General features: G+C 46.7%; 1 protein-coding gene across 1 annotated transcript in view; it reads left to right on the forward strand.

The window, feature by feature from the left end:
- Positions 1-284: 284 nt before the first annotated feature.
- LOC142283643 (LHFPL tetraspan subfamily member 7 protein-like) overlaps positions 285-25,251 on the forward strand; it is a 332,350-nt gene continuing 307,383 nt past the window's right edge. Inside the window, exon 1 of the mRNA XM_075333139.1 lies at positions 285-834. Coding sequence (XP_075189254.1) covers positions 511-834 — 324 coding nt within the window. The 5' untranslated portion in view covers positions 285-510. The remainder of the gene's footprint in view (positions 835-25,251) is intronic.

Raw genomic sequence — 25,251 nt, forward strand, 5'->3', positions numbered from 1 at the left:
CAGCAGGTGACATGACCTATCAGTGACTGGCAGCAGGTGACATGACCTATCAGTGACAGGCAGCAGGTGACATGACCTATCAGTGACCGGCAGCAGGTGACATGACCTGTCAGTGACCGGCAGCAGTGACCGGCAGCAGCTCCCATGAGCCGCCAGTGTGTGAGTGACAGCCCGGGGACACCTGTCAGGTTGTGGTGCAGCCTCCTCCATGCTGCCTGCATGCTGTGTGCGGGCAGGAGGAGGAGCGGGGCTGGGCACAGGACCGGCCCTTCTCCCGCTGTCATGTACAGCAGCATCCTGCATCCTGCCTGTGACTTCTCTCAGTCATTGCCTGGGGAAGTTCCAGCCTGTGCGGTCACTGATGCCCCGGAGCAGCGCGCTCCTCTCCCCCCCGTATTAGGGTAATAGTAGTGCCCCGGGTGCATCCTGATGTGGAGATAGGAGGACCCCATTGCATTTTAGAGGGGGGGAAGGCGGTGGGAGGATTTGGGCTTCTTTCTTGCCTCCCAGATGCGTTCGCTGCTGGACAGTAAGAAGAAGCGCGGCGCGGGGCTGGATGTGGCTTTGGGGCTGGTTCCCCCGCAGCGGCGGCCGCCCAGGATGTTCGGCTGTGTGTCCTGCTTCTGGGTGCTGCTCTCCGCCTGCCTGGTGGCCGTCTGCAGCTTCAGCTTCCTCTCCCCGGCTTGGATCGTCAGATCTGGCGAGCAGGAGCTGCAGGAGCCGGTGAGCTTCGGGCTCTTGTGGCACTGCTCCGACAGCCTGGAGTTCATGTCCAGCTGCTACACCCTCGGGGGATTGGGGAGATTCAATGACATCCCATCCAGCTCTTGGCAGGTGAGTGACATAGCAATTATTATCGGCCGATTGTGATTGGTACAATTCATCCTATCTCTATCACCTTACTATGCATTTATCAGTATCAGTGATGTATAAGTTGCAGTTACATCCTTAAAATACTTTGCAATCATTGAAATACTGAAATAAAACCTAGGTGGTCTTCATATATAACATGAGCCCCCCTGGACAGATTTGTGCCTGATTTATAGACATTTCTACATAGGGAGCAATCAGGTGATTTTTTTTCCCCCCAAAAATCAAGAAAAAATAAAAATTGTAAGGATTTTAGATGATCAGCGTCTATATATTATACTGATCTGAAGACATGGAGGGTAAGATAATGAGGATTACAGTCAGTAACCTACAAAGCCTCAAGAAGGATCTCAGAGAAGAAAATAGCCCTCCGTTATGTTACACTGTGGGGGAATGTTCGAACAGTTGTTAATAAGTGGGGACAATCGGCCGATATATTCTATTATCTGTGTACTGGATGATTTCCGTCCATCTCAGGCAATGATCAATAGGGAAAAGAAAACTAGACAAGACATAGGCGGTGTCGGTGTGAAATATTAATCTGTGAACGTGGATCATTTCTTATAGTTTTATCCTAAACCAAATTGTGTGTCCTCCAGATCCAGTGTGATCCGGTGATTATGGGTCACAACTCGGCCGATGGCCAGAAAGCCAGAATTAAACTATTTCTCATCAATAGCAATTTTGAGAAGTTGCACATCGCCTCTGTATATATAAATTTTGAGACATATGAGAAGCTGTACATCACCTCTGTATATATGGATTCCGGACATTCGGTTTCCCAAAAACCCAGGAAAATAAGAAACTTTCAGGTTACCTATAAATTCCAACCTTCTCCGGCCCCCCCGGACATTCCTGCTGTTATAGGCAACTGACCTCCTTGTCTGTTATCGGTACGGCATCAGCTCAGTTGGTTGTGACTGCCACTGGTGACCATGATGGCGCTATTACTAGTGATGAGTGAGCACCACCATACTCAGGGGCTCGGTACATGTGATGAGCAGTCAGATGCTCGGATGGGTGCGACGCGAGTACCAGAGTATAATGGAAGTCAGTGTGGACAAATGTTCCCCATTGACTTCCTTTATACTCGGGTACTCGAGGCGCACTCACCCGAGCGCCAACTGCTCATTACAAGTACCAAGCACCTGAGCATGGTAGTGCCTGCTCATCACTAGTTACGAGCACCCAAGCATGGTAGTGCCCGCTCATCACTAGTTACGAGCCACCTAGCATGGTAGTGCCCACTCATCACTAGTTACAAGTACCGAGCACTTGAACATGGTAGTGCTCACTAGTTACGAACACCAGAGCATGGTAGTGCCCACTCATCACTAGTTACGAGTATCAAGCACCCGAGCATGGTAGTGCTCACTCATCACTAGTTACGAGTATCAAGCACCCGAGCATGGTAGTGCCCACTCATCACTAGTTACGAGTATCAAGCACCCGAGCATGGTAGTGCCCGCTCATCACTAGTTACGAGTATTGAGCCCCCGAGCATGGTAGTGCTCGCTCATCACTAGGTATTACTTTTCATCCATAGTGATATAATATGAAACAAGGCAATATCCCACTGTGCACTCGTCCCTGCAGTCTCAGGAGGTCATAATAGACGACACATGGACATAAAGTGGGTGGCTAGGAGTGCTGTTCGGCAGGGAGTGGTAATCCATGTGTGTCGGCCAGGGAATGGGGTACTCGGTCCCAGGCAGTATAAGCAGTTAGGGAATGTCACTCTGGTGGCCGTTGCCCGGTCCCGTGCCCTGGGCCCCTTTCGTAATGGGAGTATTTACAGGGGAGATAAGATTTAATATTCATGTGACGCCACCTGCGGGTTGCGGTTAAGGATGGAGAGCCGCCACTGCTGAATGTGGGTACTCCCAGAGCTGGTGGTGATTGCAGCAATGGTGTTAGGCCCTCCGCAGGTAGGGCTGTGCCTGGGAGATGTAACGGGGGTAATAACGGAGACCACACCAGGTTGTCTTTAACAGTCTCTACTCACTGTGGACCTAGGGGTTGCTGGTTCAGGTCCCTTGGAGTATCAGTGCCAATGTAGTGACCCAGGTTGTTCTGTCCCCGACACTCTCTGTTGATTGGGTCCCCACAGCGTGGAGCGTTTGGGGCCCTGACTCTCTCTTTTGGGGTACAGTCTCCTTCTCTGTACGGTGGGTAGTGCGTACCCTGCGGGGAGGTAAGTGTCCGAACCCCGATCCTAGTTTACTGCTGATGCCCCCGGATTACTTGGTTCGGTGAAGTCCGTGAAGGTGTCCTCACCGGGCAGGTATTTATCAAACCGTTTGAAACTGAGCTTGACCTAGGGCCCTGTGCCCCGTTCATGCTCCGGTCCCAGCGGTATCTCCGGTACTCGTCCTGGCGACCTCTCGCCTGTGCCCCGGGGTCACCGTTACACAAACCCAGCTTAGGCACGTCCGCACACCTCTTCTGTGTGCCACCGACTGACTACTCACTGACTGACTGCTGACCCCTCCCACCAGGCTGGCTAAACCCAAGGACTCGTTCCCATGGCGACCATCCCCTTACATGGTTAACCCTCTATGACCAGTGTGGAAATTAGAACTAGGATTTTGGTTGTGTTTTGGTGGTATCGGCACTGGTACGCCAGGTCCAAGAGGATGTAGTTCCCTGTAGTGCCCTGAGTGTCTCAGGGGCGCTACGCATGTAGTGTGAATGCGGCATTCCCTGTATAGTGGGTTGTTGGGTTGCGCTGCCTGGCTGGGAGTGGGAATCCATTTAGTGTGAATGCGGCATTCCCAGTATAGTAGGTGTCTGAGAACGCCGCTTGGCACGGCAAATCTGCATGCAGTTTGGTTCCTTCGGTTTCAGGAATGGCTGACCTCCTCGCTAAGTATGGTTGAACAATGGCTCATGATTTATCATTTGCACTTTTTTTAAGTCACTTTTTCCTTTTTTGTCTTGTGGTATTATTTGCCGTTTTTTGGCGCCAAATTCATCTAATTGGCACATGCGATTCATGAATTTGGCGCAAAGTAAAAAAATGTGAGTTTTTTTTTCTTGTCTGTTTGGGGCCAAAAGTCACAAAAAATTGTGCCCAAAGTTTTGCATACTTAAAAATACACCGCAGGGTGAGAGAGGTGGAGTGAAGTTGCACCAAATTTTCCAGGTTTCAAAAAGTTGCAATTGATGAATCAGGTAAAAACATCTGGAATCGCTAAACTCCGACCACAAAGCGGAAAAGAAAATACAGGCGAGCCCATACAAAATAAACTTTAAAAAAGGCGCAAATAGAATAATGAACTGGTGCAAACAAAAAAAAAGGAACAAGTCTAAGGGATACTTTGCACGCTGCGACATCGCTAGCCGATGATAGCGATGCCGAGCGCGATAGTCCCCGCCCCCGTCGCACATGCGATATCTTGTGATTGCTGCCGTAGCGATCATTATCGCTACGGCAGCTTCACACGCACTTACCTGCCCTGCGATGTCGCTCTGGCCGGCGACCCGCCTCCTTCCTAAGGGGGCGGGTCATGCGGCGTCACAGCGATGTCACACGGCAGGCGGCCAATAGCAGCGGAGGGGCGGAGATGAGCGGGACGTAAACATCCCGCCCACCTCCTTCCTTCCGCATAGCCGGTGGAGGCAGGTAAGGTGATGTTCCTCGCTCCTGCAGCTTCATACACAGAGATGTGTGCTGCCACAGGAACAAGGAATAACATCGTATCTCCTGATGTAGCGACATTATGAAAATGACCGGCGCTACACAGATCGCCGATTTACGACGCTTTTGCGATCGTTTATCGGCGCATCTAGGCTTTACACGTTGCGACGTCGTTACTGGTGCCAGATGTGCGTCACTTTCGATTTGACCCCGACGATATCGCAGTAGCGATGTCGCAACGTGCTAAGTACCCCTAAAAGAAAAACAAGCGCTAAGGCAATAATGAATCAGGGCCAGTATGATAGGTGTGCCAGCATAAAGTTGGTCACCATATCTGGTTTTGGCACGAGCTTTGTGCCCTCGGTGGGCACCTCTCGTCCTTCAGCTCCATATTAAAGAGTAAAATTCCAACAGTCCCCAAGTAGACAACGTATGATTGACAATGAGGACCCGTCCACCCCCAAACTCCATCATTAACTGTTTTGTTGGAGCACACAGACTGCACATAGGCTGCAGACCAAGGCAGTGGTTTTCGGTTGACGGTGTTTGATCATTGCGGTGTCATCGCTGCAGCTCGTATTGTCAGTGAGCCATTATTATGATCTCCTGAAAAGTCGTTTCTTTTAATAGTCGACATACCCGGAGAGAATGCCTCACATTCCTCCGTCACTTAATCATGTCATATCCATTAGTGGGTGGGTGTAGCACACAATGCTGGAGATGTGTCCCAAGTGCTGCCCGCTCCGAGAGGGTTCGGCACTCCGGGTAATTAGCTCAGTGCTCTGAAGTGGGTAAACAACAAACAAGCGACCAGGAGGAAAGCTGGCATCTCACTCATTAATATTACACTTGTGTGCCCACATGTCTACGAGCGGAGTGATAATGTGTCACCAATTAGTCTCCGTAGGAGGCTAGGCATTATGTAGGAGTAGATTAAGAGACACTTGTCACCATCCTATATCTGCAGATGGCACTTTAATATGTCACTGTGCAGAACGCTACAGTATCTGTGTATATTCCTATATATCTTAGCTATATGCTCATCTCTCGGTCCCATTTTCGGAGGTTTTCCCAGATGAAAAGACTCTAGCAACATAGGATGAACCATTTTGCACCTTCTAATCCTTCATCCTCTTGAAATCTATAGCTGAAAGTAGACTGAAAGGCAATAGGAGCGCAAATATGGTCTTAGGCTGCTTTCACACTACGTCTTTTTAACATGCGTCCTGAACGTTTTTTTAACGCAAAAACGGATCCAGTGCAAATGCGTTTTCATTTCAATGCATTTGCAATGGACTCGCGTTAACATGCGTTCACCTGCATTTGCGTGCATTATAGTGAGGATCCAGCGTCTTGCAGTTTTTTAACATCTTTCAAAAACGCTACATGTAGCGTTTTTGAGCTGCGTCCAAATACTGCAAATTGCTGGATCCTGACTAAACAGCACGCAAACGCAGGTGAACGCTGGCATGCTGATAGACAGGATCCTTCTTGCTCTACTGAGCATGCCCAGAACCAGTCTCGCGTGATCAGTCCCTCTCTCTCCTAACTCTCTGTCTCTCCCCCTCCCTCTCCTCCACCTGAGAGCTGCGGACACTCGTAACCAAGGTAAATATCGGGTAACCACTTATCTTAGTTACCCGATGTTTACGTTGGTTACGTGTGCAGGGAGCCCGGCTCCTAGCAGCTGCAGACGCTCGTAACCAAAGTAAATATCGGGTATCCAAGCAAGTATACCCGATGTTTACCTTGGTTACGAACCTCCGCAGTTGTAAGAAGCCGGCTCCCAGTCTGGCACGTTTAGTTCCCATCACTCCCGATCACATGACTCCAATGCCCGCCCCTAAACATCCAGTGACAGGATCCTGCAAAGTAACACATGCGTTTGCATGCGTTTTTTGCTGTAAAAGCAGGATCCGCTTTTGCAGCAAAAAAACGTTCAGGACGCATGTTAAAAAGACGTAGTGTGAAAGCAGCCTTGGGGATGATCGTTCTTGGAGAGAGATGAGAGACTCATCTGAGGTAGTTGTGGAAGCCACAAGTACTATCCGAGCATAGACGCGGCTGCTGCAGCACCCCTGGAGTGGATGTAGAAGATGAAGGAGGAGATGAGAGAACGCCGCACTGCTGTGTGGAAATAATCCTACCCAAGTAGTAAAATAGTGATTATTTATTCGTCAACGCGTTTCAGTGACCACTTTTGCCTTCTTCAGGTCAAAAATCACTTCTGATTTATGGAGAAGGGTAGACAATGATCAGGTTGATGCTGAGAAGGCCATTGACTTCTTTGGTGAGATGACGTCTGTGCACAAAGTAAGGAAACGTAAGGCCAGTGATACACAACCGTAGATTGTCTCATCAGAGAGAATCGGGCCTATTATGCCAATGACACTGATTAGACTCCAGAATATCCTCTGAGATCAGCACAGTGTGATCGATTGTCTCTGATGAGAGAGTTGGAGCACAATGTGAGGAGAAGATGAAGAACAAGCTTTCTCCATCTTCTCCATTCTGTGAGACTACGGAAATCATCCATGTCTAGTCCGATTATTTCCACGCACCCGTCCAATGTCGTCCGATTTTTACAACAAATCACAGCATACTGACATTTTTTCCTCATGACAGATCGGTATGAGAAAAAAAGTTTGATCAGCACGGCCCCATTACATATCCATGGTCTGAGTACTATCCAATAAAAAAATATAGCACTCGTCCGATGTATACAGTGGTGTCAGCCTGGCCTAATTGTACAGCAAATGTGGATTTACTATGTGCGAGACACCCATGAATGCTTGTCCATGCACGTTATAAAGGCCTCCATACACATTAGAATAAATGTGGTTGAACCCACCGAAATCAGTAGGGTAGATAGCTAACAATTTACCGTAATATGTATGGGCGACTCCTGACTTTTGGCGGACATCATCTGGGTGGGGTAGTCTTTATTTTAACACTGAATGTTCTCATGTATGGGGGAGTGGGTATAGATAACTGTTGCCCAACAAGTATGAGGAAAGTAGACCCTAACTGTTGTAAAATAACCATCATAACAAATGGAGCACGTACTCTCCCTCCCTGGGTCCGGCACCGGCTCCCTGCAGCTGCTCCAATCTTGGTATTTTGTCCAAAGCACGTGTCACTGTTGTAGCCAATCAGTAAGCTCAGAGGCACATGCCGTCTACTTTGGCACAAATGCTATGCGCAAGCGGTTGCCTACAGCAGTGATGTGACCTATTCACACAACTGATACAGCCAAAACACTGAGCCCAGAGCAGTGGTGGGGAGCCGACACTAGATCCAGGGAGGGTGACTACCTACTTGCATTTGAGGTCTACTTCCCTAAAAGTAGAAAACTCCTTCAAGATTTCTTGGAAATATACTCCTGAAGGTCCTGAAACTATCATACATATATTGTAGTGGGTCGTGAGGGATATATGCTAAGACAATTTTGGAGCAGGGAGTATTTTCCAAAAGTAGTGTCCAATAGTCAGTGAACACTATAGAATCTTTTTAGTTCTTTAAGCCTTGAACTAATTTGATGAAATTAGATATTACCTACCTATCTACTATTACAGTGTGAATACGGCTTGGGTGTCTGTGGGCCAATGCCATCAAGCTGACAGCTTTCCCTCCTGACTCCCTCATACACATCCATGGTTGGCCGACTGTTCATGTAGTTTGGAAGAGTAGAAGCGGGTAAGCTGCTTCCAGACTCCTCTGGCACTGACTTCCCGAAGAACAAAAGCACTGGGTGTTAATGTTCCCCACGCCCGACCTTTTTTTCCCTTGATCTTATCTTAAGTTATATAGTTGGCTTTTTCCTAAAGGCCGCTTTACACGCAGCGACATCACTAGCAATGTCGCTAGCAATCGCACCCATCCCCGTTGTTTGTGCGTCACGGGCAAATCGCTGCCCGTGGCGAACAATATCGCTTGGACGCGTCACACGTACTTACCTTCCCAGTGACGTCGCTGTGGCCGGCGAACAACCTCTTTTCTAAGGGGCAATTTGTGCGGCGTCACAGTGACGTCACACAGCGGGCCACCAATAGAAGCGGAGGGGCAGAGAGCAGCGATGTGTGCTGCCTCAGGAACGACGAACAACCTGCTCCCAGAACGAGCAGCGATATTTGGGAAATGAACGACGTGTCAATGATCAACGATTTTGGTAAGTATCTGGATCGATAGCGGTCGCTCTTAGGTGTCACACGCAACAACGTCGCTAACGAGGCCGGATGTGCGTCACGAATTCCGTGACCCCAGCGATATCTCGTTAGCGATGTCGTTGCGTGTAACGGGGCCTTTAGAAATCAATGGGCTCTGACAATTTGTCTGTAATGTTTATGGGGGCCTGTAGATGTGTTAATGCATTTGTACTGAAAATCTTAATGTTTTTAAGATGCCCTCATACCTTAAATAGCAGATAGTTGAATGTTTATTTGGCAAACACCTATCTCTCCTCACCACGTCGTATGCGTGCATGCTCGGATGTGTTGATCTTATGTGTTGTTTCAGTGGTGAGAGTGAGATAAGTGACTTATAGACACATTTGTTGTCAGCTTATTATTTTTTCTGCAAAGAAAAGTATTGGGTGCTGTAATATAACACGGCCTACCCTTCTATCTTGTAAATCTGCTAGTTTGGCTGACATTAATCTATATACCTGTGTATGGGGATCTTTTATCCAGTGCAACTTGGACTTTCAATAATAGGAATATGTATTCAGATCATGTCCTGTGTACAGCGCCTCTTCAGGTCACCCACAGATTTTCAATTGAATTCAGGTCTGGCTCTGGCTGGGCCTCCAAAACATTGATCTTCTTTTGACGACGCCATTCTTTTGTTGTCTTGGAGCTATGCTTAGGGTTGTTATTGTGTTGAAAGGTGAAATTCATCTTCAAGTTTTTAGCAATGGCCAAATATTGACTGATATTTGAAACTGTTCATAACTCCCTTCAGCACAATTAAAGCCTCAGTTTCAGCTACTGGAAAAAAAAAGTCCCAAAGCATATTGCTGCCTCCACCTTGCTTTACTCTGGGTTTGATGTTTTTATGATGATGTGCAGTGTTGGATTTCAGCCAAACATACCTTTTGGAATTTTGTCAGAAAGTTCAACTTGGGTCTCATCAGACCATAACATATTTTCCTACATGTTTTCAGCAGACTTGATGCCGATTTTGGCAAAATTTAGTCATGATTGGATGTTTTTTATTGTACGAAAAAGCATCCGTCTTGCCACCTTACCTCACAGGCCAGACATCTGAAAAATATGAGAGGTTGTTCTCACATGCAGTACACAACCAGTACTTGCCAGAAATTCCTGCAACTCCTTTAATTTTCCTGTTGGCCTCTTTACAGCCTCCTGGACCACATTTTTCTCTTTTCATAATTTTTTGAATTCTAGGGAATGTCACCGTTTTGCCAAATTTAAGCTACTTCTTGATCATCATCTTCAGTGTTTCATGGTATATCTAATGCCTTGGAAAAAAAATTCTATCCTTCTCCCTACTAATGACTTACTAGAATGAGATTCCTTTGCTGTGTTGTAAGCTGTTTACAGACCTTGACTTTTGCTGTAAAATACAACTAAGAAAATTTCAGGAAAATTCTACTAGAACAACTAATGTTTAGGCCTCTACCACACTCACGTTAAAATCACGCACGTATTTACCTTGCGTGTTGTGTTAAGTAAGTAAGTGTCTCCGGTACGTGCGGGCCACATGTGTTCTCTGTGTGCTATCTGCGATACCACACGGAGAACCGCTAATTTAAATACTCACGTGGTCCATGCTGCTGTCCAGGGTCCTGATCTTCGGGTCCAGCCCCGCCCACTCTCCGCTGATGCTGCTTCCAGCCGAGTGGAGGGGTGGAGATTAGCACCCGTGACATCACGCCCACCTCCTTTACACGCTCATAATGAGCGGCGGACGGCTGCAACTGTTTGCAGCGGAAGATTCTGCAGGGCTGGTGGAGGTAAGTATTTGATTTTTTTATTTTAAAATAATGACACGTGTCTCTCTGGCACGTGTCACACGGGACCGCATCCACACGACATCCGTGTGGTACAGGTGCGGGCCGTGTGACACCCGTGATGCCGGAGGATACGTGGACATGTCGGCCGTTTTTAAAAACGCAGAAACGTACAATCCACACGGACACACGTTCCGTGTGGATTTACGTTAATGTGCCTGTTACCATAGGGTAACATTGGTCCACGTGTGTACGTGTCTCCGGTACGTGAAAAAACTGCCAATCTTGTACTGGAGGCACGAACGTGTGACAGAGGCCTTATACGGAGTTCGCTGTAAATGATGGCGGCTGTGTAATGACTACGATGTAACATGAGGTTAAATGTGATTGGTTCATTATGAACACAACCACATCCCCAACTATAAGAGGATGTTCACACTTATGCAACCTCATTAGTTTAGTTGTTTTATTTTTACTTCCATTCTCAAAATGATTTCAGTTTGTTTCTTGATCCATTAGTACAGATTGTGGGTGAGAATAAAGGTGGAATAAGTTTTTAAATGATTCTTTTGGTGTGATTTTTTTACTGAAATAATTTGCATTTTAACAAGGGGGTATGTAGACTTGTTATGTTCACCGTGTGTGTGTGTGTGTGTGTGTGTGTGTGTGTGTGTTATATATATATTGATATAATTCATGAAATAGAGTATTAGATCAACATTGTGATGGGTGGATATGTTAGCATGAATTTTTTGATCAGTTTTTGGAGCAGATTTTCTCCAAAATACTCAAAATACTCCTCAAAAAACCTCAACCAAAAAAGTTTGGAATACTCTTCCTATTTATTTCTATGTGAAGTCTACTTTACGGTTTATACAGTTAGGTCCAGAAATATTTGGACAGTGACACAATTTTCGCGAGTTGGGCTCTGCATGCCACCACATTGGATTTGAAATGAAACCTCTACAACAGAATTCAAGTGCAGATTGTAACGTTTAATTTGAAGGTTTGAACAAAAATATCTGATAGAAATTGTAGGAATTGTACACATTTCTTTACAAACACTCCACATTTTAGGAGGTCAAAAGTAATTGGACAAATAAACCAAACCCCAACAAAATATTTTTATTTTCAATATTTTGTTGCGAATCCTTTGGAGGCAATCACTGCCTTAAGTCTGGAACCCATGGACATCACCAAACGCTGGGTTTCCTCCTTCTTAATGCTTTGCCAGGCCTTTACAGCCGCAGCCTTCAGGTCTTGCTTGTTTGTGGGTCTTTCCGTCTTAAGTCTGGATTTGAGCAAGTGAAATGCATGCTCAATTGGGTTAAGATCTGGTGATTGACTTGGCCATTGCAGAAGCTTCCACTTTTTTGCACTCATGAACTCCTGGGTAGCTTTGGCTGTATGCTTGGGGTCATTGTCCATCTGTACTATGAAGCGCCGACCGATCAACTTTGCGGCATTTGGCTGAATCTGGGCTGAAAGTATATCCCGGTACACTTCAGAATTCATCCGGCTACTCTTGTCTGCTGTTATGTCATCAATAAACACAAGTGACCCAGTGCCATTGAAAGCCATGCATGCCCATGCCATCACGTTGCCTCCACCATGTTTTACAGAGGATGTGGTGTGCCTTGGATCATGTGCCGTTCCCTTTCTTCTCCAAACTTTTTTCTTCCCATCATTCTGGTACAGGTTGATCTTTGTCTCATCTGTCCATAGAATACTTTTCCAGAACTGAGCAGGCTTCATGAGGTGTTTTTCATCAAATTTAACTCTGGCCTGTCTATTTTTGGAATTGATGAATGGTTTGCATCTAGATGTGAACCCTTTGTATTTACTTTCATGGAGTCTTCTCTTTACTGTTGACTTAGCGACAGATACACCTACTTCACTGAGAGTGTTCTGGACTTCAGTTGATGTTGTGAACGGGTTCTTCTTCACCAAAGAAAGTATGCGGCGATCATCCACCACTGTTGTCATCCGTGGACGCCCAGGCCTTTTTGAGTTCCCAAGCTCATCAGTCAATTCCTTTTTTCTCAGAATGTACCCGACTGTTGATTTTGCTACTCCAAGCATGTCTGCTATCTCTCTGATGGATTTTTTCTTTTTTTTCAGCCTCAGGATGTTCTGCTTCACCTCAATTGAGAGTTCCTTAGACCGCATGTTGTCTGGTCACAGCAACAGCTTCCAAATGCAAAACCGCACACCTGTAATCAACCCCAGACCTTTTAACTACTTCATTGATTACAGGTTAACGAGGGAGACGCCTTCAGAGTTAATTGCAGCCCTTAGAGTCCCTTGTCCAATTACTTTTGGTCCCTTGAAAAAGAGGAGGCTATGCATTACAGAGCTATGATTCCTAAACCCTTTCTCCGATTTGGATGTGAAAACTCTCATATTGCAGCTGGGAGTGTGCACTTTCAGCCCATATTATATATATAATTGTATTTCTGAACATGTTTTTGTAAACAGCTAAAATAACAAAACTTGTGTCACTGTCCAAATATTTCTGGACCTAACTGTATTAGAAGTTTTTTAAGGCTTTTTTTTCCTGAAGAGATTTTGAAAAATGCCTAATGGAAAAAAAAATATTGCATGTTACCGTACTTATTTGAAGCAAATCCTGTTGAAACTAAGTACTGTCTAATCAAAAGGCTGAAAAGAACGCTCGAGAAAGAAAACTGTTCTCGAAAAGAAAAATTCCTCCAAATACTCCTCGAAAAGGAAAGTATGGTGAAGTGTTTTCTGCTTGTAAAACGCTGATTTGTATAGAGTGCATGGCTCTTTACCCCTGCCAGCTCTGTGCATGTGCCGCTTGGTGAGTAAATATAGCCTTTTCCCTGGTGCTTTACTTATGAATCCTAGTGTGATGACTTCACACTGCCGTGCTCCTCAGGGTTAGAACGATGGAAGATTTTTGCTGATCCACTGTGCATATGGTAAGAAGCAGCAGCAATCGTATCTGCTTTATTTATATCACAGCGCAGCTTCTTTATATTTATCTTTTTGTCCCAAGAGCAAATGTTCTTTCTGCTTTACATTAGTGATCAGCAAATTCTCCAGCCCTGGTGTATCCATTACTTTCTGGCTCAAGCTAAAAGAGGTTAGTAGGTTACTTACTAGAGTTAAAAAAAAAAATAAAAATTGCTGAACTCTTCTGATTCTAGCGCTTTTTTCTGTTTTGCGCTGCGTGTCTCCATTGCAGAGATATTCACATTTGTTTCTTTTGGGGCGCACTATGTGAAATCTCTGATTGTAGTGCAATTAGGCATTTCTTAACATTCTTCTCTGTGGGGCATGCACTTTCACCTCTCCCAGATGCTGCCAATTTCATCTGATCTAGCCTTTTGGTAGTCTTCGGGGTACTTTGCACGCTGCGACATTGCTAGCCGATGCTAGCGATGCCGAGCGCGATAGTACCCGCCCCAGTCACACATGCAATATCTTGTGATAGCTGCCGTAGTGAACATTATCGCTACGGCAGCTTCACACGCACTTACCTACCCTGCGACGTCGCTCTGGCCGGCGACCCGCCTCCTTCCTAAGGGGGCGGGTCGTGCGACGTCACAGCGACGTCACACGGCAGGCGGCCTATAGAAGCGGAGGGGCGGAGATGAGCGGGACGTAAACATCCTGCCCACCTCCTTCCTTCCGCATAGCTGGTGGAGGCAGGTAAGGAGATGTTCCTCGCTCTTGCGGCTTCAAACACAGCGATGTGCGCTGCCGCAGGAACGAGGAACAACATCGAATCTCCTATTGGTGCGACATTATGAAAATGTCCGACGCTACACAGATCACCGATTTACGACGCTTTTGCGATCATTTATCGGCGCATCTAGGCTTTACACGTTGCGACGTCGTTACCGGCGCCGGATGTGCGTCACTTTCGATTTGACCCCGACGATATCGCAGTAGTGATGTTGCAACGTGCAAAGTACACCTTAGACGCTGACAAGCTATGAAAGCTATGATTGACAACATCTGAAAGGGACGGGTGAAAGCCCATGCTCCAGAGGAGATTCTAAAGAAACGTCCAGTTGGTCTGCCAGCTGAGATTTCACATATTGTGCTCCAGAACAAACAAATGTGAATAAAATGGAAATGAGCAGCAGGATCATGGGAACTCAGAGATTTTGACAACTTATTTAACTAAAATTTTAAGCAAGTGATGGGTGTTCTTTCATTCCATACTGATGATATAAACTGAGCATGTAGCCTTTTGTATATAGCTCCTGCAAAAAATTGTAACTCATACTAATTGAAGTGCTACAAAGAGGTGAATCAAAGCCTCTGTGGACTGCTTCACACACTGGCTTTGCATGGCCTGCCTCCCTCACTGGTGATTGACAGTGCTTGTCCTGCCTGGAGTGAGCACTGTCTGCAGAGAAGCTCAGGCCAGTGCTGTCAATCATCATGAGAGAGGCGGGGTCATGCAAAACCAGTGGGCGGAGCAGTACATTGATCCTCTTAGCCACATAAATGCTCTAAGCACCCTATATAGCATATTTGACTAAACTTTAGTTTCTATGGAATGGAGGCAATGAGAGCACTAAAGGGGGTTTTACACGCTGCGACATCGCTAATGCGGAGTCGTTGGGGTCACGGAATTTGTGACGCACATCCGGCCGCATTAGCGATGCTGTTGCGTGTGACACCGATAAGCGATTTTGCATCGTTGCAAAAACGTGCAAAATCGCTAATCGGCGACATGGGGGTCCATTCTTAAAAATCGTTACTGCAGCAGTAACGAAGTTGTTCCTCGTTCCTGCGGCAGCACACATCGCTGCGTGTGACGCCGCAGGAACGAGGAAGCTCCCCATACCTGCCTCCCGGCCACAATGCGGAAGGAAGGAGGTGGGCGGGATGTTACGTCCCGCTCATCTCCGCCCCTCCGCTGCTATTGGGCGGCGGTTCAGTGACGCTTCAGTGACGTCGCTGTGACGACGCACGGACCACCCCCTTAGAAAGGAGGCGGTTCACCGGTCACAGCGACGTCGCCGGACAGGTAAGTAGGTATGACGGCTCTGGGCGATGTTGTGCGGCACGGGCAGCGATATGCCCGTGTCGCGCAACAGATGGGGGCGGGTACCCACACTAGCGATATCGGGACCGATATCGCAGTGTGTAAAGTAGCCTTAAGACTGCTTTCACACATAATTTCTTTTGCATCAGACACAATCCGGCAAAAAATGGGTAAAACGGATCCGGCGCCAGATTCGTTTTTTTCCTCATTGAATTGTTTTTGCGCCGGATTGTGCCTGATGCCCTAGCGTTGCATCCGTCATGAAATTTATGTGTCCAGCTGCCGGAAAGGACGCAGCATGCAACCGTCTGGCGTCATGTACAATGAAAACCGTCTGGCGTCATGTACAATGAAAACCGTCATAATGCGGCATAAAATGCATTACAGCGACTGATTCCGTTTCTTTCTACTGAGCATGCTCAGTAGCACAACGGATCCATCCAAAAACTGAAGGAACTGATGGAAAAAACTGATGCAACTAATCTGTTTTTTTCACCTGATCCATTGCATCAGTTTTTACAGCGGATTGTGCCTGATGCCAAAAAACTGATGTGTGAAAGCAGTAAAAACTGGAAAGAACGGATCCGGCGCGTGTTGCCGCCAGATCCGTTCTTTCCCCCATAGACTTGTATTAGCGCCGGATTGTGCCGCATTGCCTTGCATTGGCTTTTGCCGGATCCGGTGTAAATAGCTGATCCGGCGGCCGGATGGAACGCTGCTTGCAGCGTTTTTTGTCTCTGGCAAAAAACCGTATGGCGCCAGATCCGGCGCGAGTTACAATGAAAGCCTATGGGCGCCGGATCCGTCATCATCCGGCATATGACGAAATCCAACCACAAATCCGGTTTTTAGAACTTAGCATGCTCAGTAGCACAACGGATCCGTTAAAAACGGAAGGCATGCATGGAAAAAACGCATGCAATGATCCGTTTTTTCACCGGATCCGTTGCATCAGTTTTTTTGCCAGATTATGCCGGACGGCAAAAAATGGATGTGTGAAAGCAGCCTAAGGCCCCCTTCACACTTCCGTGAAAAACACGCACGTGTGTTACGGGCCGTTTTTCGGGTCCGTATCCCGTTTTTGTGTCCGTTTTTATGGTCCGTGTGACATCTGTGTGAATTGCGTATGCTAGCCGTGTTTGTGTGTAGAACGTCCATGTGTGCGTGTGGAATTAACGTGTATGTGTACGTGGAATGTCCGTGTGGAATGTCCGTGTGTGTGATGCACAATGTCGTTTATAAATGTCGGCTGACAGCCGAGAGAGTTGCGCGATGAGAATGAACTCGGGTGAACTTCACCCGACTTCATCCTCAAACCGCGGCTCTGTCTGTGTCGAGTACTGATTAGCGGTCACCTGTGAAGGATTCACCGGTGACCGCTAATCCCCCGAGTGACTGAAGTTTCCCCCCCTCTCTCATACTCACCGATCCCCGGCTCTGCACGGCGTTCACACTGCTGCGGCGGCTTTTCCTATTTTGAAAAAGCCGGCCGCTCATTAAACAATCTCGTATTCCCTGCTTTCCCCGCCCACCGGCGCCTATGATTGGTTGCAGTGAGACACGCCCCCACACTGAGTGACAGGTGTCTCACTGCAACCAATCACAGCAGCCGGTGGGCGTGTCTATACTGTGCAGTAAAATAAATAAGTAATTAAAAAAACCGGCGTGCGGTCCCCCCCAATTTTAATGCCAGCCAGATAAAGCCATATGGCTGAAGGCTGGTATTCTCAGGATGGGGAGCTCCACGTTATAGGGAGCCCCCCAGCCTAACAATATCAGTCAGCAGCCGCCCAGAATTGGCGCACACATTAGATGCGACAGTTCTGGGACTGTACCCGGCTCTTCCCGATTTGCCCTGGTGCTTTGGCAAATCGGGGTAATAAGGAGTTAATGACAGCCCATAGCTGCCAATAAGTCCTAGATTAATCATGTCAGGCGTCTCCCCGAGAAACCTTCCATGATTAATCTGTAAATTACAGTAAATAAACACACACATACCAGAAAAAATCATTTATTAGAAATAAAAAACACAAACATATACCCTGGTTCAACAATTTAATCAGCCCGAAAAAGCCCTCCATGTCCGGCGGAATCCAGGATGGTCCAGCGTCGCATCCAGCTCTGCTGCATGGAGGTGACCGGAGCTGCAGAAGACACCGCCGCTCCTGTCACCTCCACTCAGCTAATGAAGAGTGCCGCGCGATCAGCTGAGCTGTCACTGAGGTTACCCGCTGTCAACACTTGATCCAGTGACAGCGGGTAACCTCAGTGACAGCTCAGCTGATCGCGATACTCACCTCAGTTGCTCCATGGAGCTGACAGGAGCGGCGGTGTCTTCTGCAGCTCCTGTCACCTCCATGCAGCAGAGCTGGATGCGACGCTGGACTATCCTGGATTCCGCCGGACATGGAGGGCTGATTAAATTGTTGAACCAGGGTATATGTTTGTGTTTTTTATTTCTAATAAAGGATTTTTTCTGGTGTGTGTGTTTATTTACTGTAATTTACAGAATAATCATGGAAGGAATCTCGGGGAGACGCCTGACATGATTAATCTAGGATTTAGTGGCAGATATGGGCTGCCATTAACTCCTTATTACCCCGATTTGCCAAAGCACCAGGGCAAATCGGGAAGAGCCGGGTACAGTCCCAGAACTGTCGCATCTAATGTATGCGGCCATTTTGGGCGGCTGCTGACTGATATTGTTAGGCTGGGGGGCTCCCCATAACGTGGAGCTCCCCATCCTGAGAATACCAGCCTTCAGCCGTATGGCTTTATCTGGCTGGTATTAATATTGGGGGGGTCCGCACGCCGTTTTTTTTAATTATTTATTTATTTATTTTACTGCACAGTATAGACACGCCCACCGGTTGCTGTGATTGGGTGCAGTGAGACAGCTGTCACACAGCGTGGGGGCGTGTCTCACTGCAACCAATCATAGGTGCCGGTGGGCGGGGAAAGCAGGGAATACGAGATTGTTTAATGAGCGGCCGGCTTTTTCAAAATAGTAAAAGCCGCTGCAGCAGTGTGAATGCCGTGCAGCGCCGCGCCGGTGATCGGAGAACGATAAGTGTGAGAGAGGGGGGGAAACTGACCGACAGACTGTGAGAGAGGGACAGACAGACAGAGAGACCGACAGAGAGACCGACCGACGGACTCAGGGAGATTAACCGACATACACAGAAATAGAAAGAATGGCCGACATCACTAGAAATAAAAACACCAAACGGACACGGACTATAGGTAGATGCATACGTGTTTACTAACGTGTGTGCACATACCCATAGACTTTCATTGTGTCCACGTGTGCGTGCTCCGTGCAGATAACGGACATGCATCCGTGCAAAACGCAAACACATACGGATCACGGACACGCACACACGGACATAATGAAATAACGCACGTGTGACCACAATCATAGATTAACATTGGTGCATGTTTGTCCGTGTCTCCGGTATATACGGAAACGGAACAAACACGCACGTGTTTCACGGACGTGTGAAGGGGGCCTAAGGGTGTGTGCACACGTCTTTTTGAGGCGGGTGAACATGCTGAGTTTTTCAAGAAGAAGATGCTTCAGGAAATGCTGGGGAGTTTTTCCCTGGAAGCGTCTGTAGCTTTTTGTTTTTTCCTTTCCTGACTGCTTTTTCAAGTTTTTTTTTACTGCTAACAGGTTATTTTTATATGTATTTTTCGATTGTTTTTGGGGTGTCTTTTTTACTGTAATTTTTCAGATTTTTTTATTAACCCTATTTAACAGTAAAGAAGCACTAGCAGTATTGTAAAGAACGTCTTCAGAGTGCAAAACGCCTGACGAATAGCTTAGTCTCTTTTTTTAACCACTTGTTGTCTTTCTAAACCTGAAGAGGTTAAAGACTGAATATATGCACAGCAAGACTTGAGTATATTCATTCTTTTCAAGAGAACCTGTCACCAGATTTTCATATTTAAACCAAAGCTCGCACCTTCAGCAGCGCCTGTGCTGCATTCCACAAAGGTGCATATTGTCCCCTGACTCCCTCTGTATACCACCCTTATACCTTTTGGAAATATCCTACGCTGTATATAAATCTTTTGGCCCAGTCCGATGGGCATGCTTGCTGCGGCATCTGTCCCTTCTCTCCTTGCTGATAGCCGTCCTCTTGTTATGAGTGATGTGGATGACACCACCTGTGTCATCCACGTAGCTAGGTGAAATCTTGTGCTTGCGCACAGCCATTGATGACTCACGCAGGCGCACTTTACTATGAGCAGAGCCTAATGCAAGTGTACATGCACTAAACTGAAAAATCTCGTGCCTGCGCAGAGACCTTGCCGTTTAGCACATGTGCACTTATGTATTAGGCTCTGCCTGCACTAGGACAGTGGAAAATGCGCTTGCTTGAGCAAGCAATGGCTCTGCGCAAGCGCAAGATTTCATCCAGCTATATGGATGACTCAGGAGGTGTCATCCAAGTCAATCATAACAAGAGGACGGCGATTAACGCAGAGAGGAGAGACAGACATCGCAGCAAGCACACCCATCGAACCGGATCGAAAGATTTATACACAGCGCTGGGGATTTTTAAAAGGTATTTGGGGCTATGTAGGGGGAGTAAGGGGATAATATGCACCTTTATAGAATGCAGCACAGGCGCTGGTGAAGGTGGTAGTTTTGGTTTATACATGTAAAATCTGGTGACAGGTTCCCTTTAAAGGCACTCTGTCAGCATGGAATGACTGTTCAAACCAAGTACAGGAGCTCGGTGCATCTGGGCGGGGCCAAGCATTTATGTGCACCTTCCCACCTGCCTTTTTTCCATCTCTCTCTGCCCTTCTCTGGCTCTATGAAGCCTAAACCATCGATCAAAGAGGAGGAGAGGGTGGAGAGAGTGAAAACAGGCAGGTGGGAAGGTGTGATTAAATGTTTGGCCCTGCCCTGATGCACCGAGCGCCTGTACTGGGTTTGAACAGTCATTCTGTGCTTACAGAGCCCCTTTAAGTGTTTATGTAGTGTTTTTTTCAGCTGGTTTCCAGAGTGGGATCCACATGGGAACAATGTCGTGTGCACAGACGCTAAAGAGGACTTTTTTACAGGACATATATTCCCCACAAGACCATGCAGTTAGTTTATACGGTCAATGTGGGAGGACAGATTCCCTTTAGAACAGAAGGTATCATGGTTCTCCGCTCGGTGTTGCTGATTTGGCTTTTCTACCCTCCGGTGAAATCTTGTTGGCAGCTACTACAGGATAATTTGGCTCCTGGTTATATCACTTTTCCGATGTTAATTATGTCAAAGCTCCCAGCATTGTATGTATAACACATATGTCCTATATGTGACGATGGAGCAGAGCTGAGTTAGTAATTTAATCATATTTCTATGTGTCCTAAACACCAAACCCATGGTCGCTGTATCTGCATAGCCCAGGGATGAGTATCCGTCGTCGTTCTGCCATACCGGCACTGCGCGCTGTGGAATGTAAAGCAGGTGATTGGCACAACTAATTTCATGTCTGCACAAAAAAACCACAGAGAGACTCTGATTGTGGGAAGATGTGATTTGTTCCTCTTTTAGCAGTCCAATTGTGCCCAAATCTAAAGGTTTTTCATGCCTCGGAGGGATGGACCAGTGCACCTTTTGTGATGCTGATAAGTTGTTTGAAAACACGAGTATCATTAGTGAGTCCGCGCACGGGCTCCGTTACATCACTGCGTGCGCAGAACACTGGGACCTGCCAGCTTTATATACAACCATTGTCTTCCCGGGCGAGCTGTCAGAATAGCACACAATCCTTTTGGTAATGGTATTGTAAGCGTCCAATTTCTCAGCTATGTGGATGCAGTGAGGGCTGAGATGTTCCAGAATGGTAGGAGGTCCTCTGTACCCCGGTGACCCCCGCTGCACACAATGCCTCTTACTACTGTTACATTCTGCTCAGTAATAGGTAAAATATTGATAAGACTGGGTTTCATAGAACATTTTTTGACCTATAACATGATAGTAAGGTTAATAATTAGGGATGATCGAATACTTCGATTATTCGGCTTCGCGAATATTTGCCGAATACCTCGCCGCTATTCGACGATTCAATGCGCAATGTAAGTGTATGGGAAGCCCGAATAGTTCCGAATAGTTGTTATTCGGGTTTCCCATAGACTTACATTGCGCATCGAATATTCGCGAATAATCGAATAGCAGCGAGGTATTCACAAAATATTCACAAAGCCGAATAATCAAAGTGTTCGATCATCCCTAATAATAATATAACTATCACTGCAAAAATCTTCAGTTTTACTCAAATTAGTTAATGGAAAAATGAGTGCACCCCACATCAAAAATCATTGCATCGAGTATTTTGATTTTTAAGGACGGCACCTAGTCTTCCAGGCCTCGAATGAAGAAATTGGTGACAACATCTGTCTTTTTCCATTCCATTTTTCCATTTCGTTCCATTCTAAGAACAACGTATTTTAGAGCCTGGATGTGGGATGGAGATGATCAGTGATGACCACTTGTCTCTTCAGATTTCCCCAGAGATGTTTGGTTGGGTGAGATCAGGAGATACTTGGCCAAGAAATCACTTTCAGAAATGCAACAGTAGTCTTTCATGTGTTTTTTGATTAGTGCCATGTATGTAAAGTACACGTCTACCAAGAGCACAGGGATGGCAGCATCTTCTCTTTCAATATAGAGCAGATCATCTGTGAATTCATGATCCCATCATTGAATAGCCTCCCAACACCAGCAGCTCTCAACACATAAGGACACTGCCACCACCATGTTTCACTGTAGGCACCATAGATTTTTCCAAGTTCATTTTTCTAAAATATTTTTAATATGTGGGGAGCTGTATTTCATTGATAAAATGGCACACACACGATTTGTTATAAGTGTGATTCATCTAAACATATATTAAAAGTGGTATATAGGTCACATGGATGACCCTCAAGTATTGGAGAGTCATTTTTCAGCCAGTTCCCCTCCTGCTACAAGATTAGTATAATTGCCAAAATGGCAAATCTAATTCCCAGATGTGAGCTGCTTCATCAGCTATTGATCTAGTTGGTGCTATATTTTTGCTGAACTATCCTTATATCGACAGGAATTGATAACCAGCTGATTACCTTTAGTCCATCAGCTAAAACTCATTGTGGACAGCTACAGGCGGCCACATGGTGTGATCCAAAAGACAGCCATACACAGTGCCTTGAAAAAGTATTCATACCCTGTGAACAACTTTTCACCTTAAGGTACCGTCACACTAAGCAACATCGCTAGCAACATCGCTGCTGAGGCACAACTTGCTAGTGATGTCGCTGTGTGTGACATCCAGCAACAATCTGGCCCCTGCTGTGAGGTCGCTGGTTGTTGCTGAATGTCCTGGACCATTTTTTAGTTGTTGCTGTCCCGCTGTGAAGCACAGATCGCTGTGTGTGACAGCGACAGAGCAACAACTAAATGTGCAAACAGCAGGAGCCGGCTTCTGCGGACGCTGGTAACCACGGTAAACATCGGGTAACCAAGAAGCCCTTTCCTTGATTACCCGATATTTACCTTCGTTACCAGCGTCCACAGCTCTCAGCTGTCAGTGCCGGCTCCCTGCTCCCTGCACATAAAGCTGCAGTACACATCGGGTAATTAACCCGATGTGTACTGTGGCTAGGAGTGCAGGGAGCCAGCGCTAAGCGGTGTGCACTGGTAACCAAGGTAAAGATCGTGTTGGTTACCCGATATTTACCTTAGTTACCAAGCGCAGCATCGCTTCCACGCGTCGGTGCTGGCTGGGGGCTGGTCACTGGTTGCTGGTGAGATCTGCCTGTTTGACAGCTCACCAGCAACCAGTGCAGTGACGCTCCAGCGATCCCTGCCAGGTCAGGTTGCTGGTGGGATCACTGGAGCGTCGCTTAAGCGGACTTTACATGCTATGATTTTGCTACAGCGATCTCGTTGGGGTCACGGAATTTGTGACGCACATCCGGTCGCTGTAGCGATCTCGTAGTGTGTGACTCCAAGGAGCGATTTTGGATCGTTGCAAAAACGTCCAAAATCGCTCCCCGTTGACATGGGGGTCCGCTCCCAATTATCGATACTATCACTTTCCCGTTGTTGTTCCTCGTTCCTGCGGCAGTGCACATCGCTGTGTGTGACCCCCATAGGAACAAGGAACATCTCCTACCTGCCGCCGGCCATAATGCGGAAGGAAGGAGGTGGGCGGGATGTTCCTCCCGCTCATCTCCGCCCCTCCGCTTTCATTGGGTGGCTGCTCAGTGACGTCGCTGTGTTGCCGAAAGGACCGCCCTCTTAGAAAGGAGGCGGTTTGCTGGTCACAGCGATGTCAAAGGGCAGGTAAGTACGTGTGACGCGGGTGCGCGATTTTGTGCGCGACGGGCAGCGATATGCCCGTCGTGCACAAACGATGGGGGCGAGTCGCATGCTAGCGATATCGGGCCGGATATCGCAGCATGTAAAGCCACCCTTAGAGTGACGGTACCTTTACTCCCCCTAACTTAAATGTATTTTATCGGGATTTTATGTGATATTTCAACACAAAGTAGCAAGTATTTATGAACTGTAAAGGAAATGATACATGGCTTTCTAAATATTTTAAATATTTAAATCTGAAAATTGTGACTTGCATTTGTATTCAGCCCTTCTAAGTCAATACTTTGTAAGATCACCTTTTGCTGCAAATACTGCTGAAAGTCTTTTGGGAGATGTCGCTACCATCTTTGCACATCTAGAGGCTGAATTTGTTTGGCCATATTTCTTTGCAAAATGGCTATAGCTCATTGAGATTGGATGGAGGCGTCCATGAACAGCAATTTTCAGTTCTTGTCACAGATTCTCAATGCGATTTAGGTCTGTTCTCTGACTGGGACATTCACACATATGAATATGCTTTGATCTAAACCATCCATTGTAGCTCTGCCAGTATATTTAGGGTCGTTGTCCTGCTGGAGGGTGAACCTATACACAGTCTCAAGTCTTTTGCAGCCTCTAACAGGGTTTCCTCCCAGATTGCTCTGTATTTAGCGCCTTCCATCTCCTCATCAACTCTGACCAGCTTCCCTGTCCATGCTGAAAAAAAGCCTCCCCACAGCATGATGCTTTCGCCATATTTGATGATGGGGATGGTGTTTTCAGAATTATATACAGTGTTAGTTTTCTGCCACACATAGTGTTTTGCAATTAGCCCTAAAAATTCTACTTTTGGTCTCATCTGACAGAGCACCTTCTTCCACATGCAGTGTCCCCTATCTGGATTTTTTGATAACTGCAAATTGGACTTCTTATGGTTGGCTTTCAAAGATGGCTTTCTTCTTGCCACTATTCGATAAAGGCCCGATTCGTGAAGCTTATGACTAACACTTGTCCAGTGGACAGATTCTCTCACCTGAGCTGTGTATCTCGGCAGCTCCTCTAGAGGGACCATGGGCCTCTTGGCTGCTTATCTAATTGTGCTCTCCTTGCTTTGGATGTTATTTAAGGTGGACTGCCTTGTCTTGGTAGGTCTGCCGTCGTGCCGAACTCCTTCCATTTTTGGATGATTGATTGAACAGTGCTCTGTGAGATTTTCAGCGCTTGGGCTATTTTTTTTCTTATAACCTAACCCTGATTTACTCTTCTCCACAACTTTATCCCTAACCTGTCTAGTGTGTTCCTTGGTTTTCATGATGCTTTTTGAGTCCTAATGTTCTCAAACAAACCTCTGAGACCTTCACAGAACAGCTGTAGATATACTGAGGATAAATTACACA

This window comes from Anomaloglossus baeobatrachus, chromosome 2, assembly GCF_048569485.1.
Source record: "Anomaloglossus baeobatrachus isolate aAnoBae1 chromosome 2, aAnoBae1.hap1, whole genome shotgun sequence".
Taxonomy (NCBI): Eukaryota; Metazoa; Chordata; class Amphibia; order Anura; family Aromobatidae; genus Anomaloglossus; species Anomaloglossus baeobatrachus.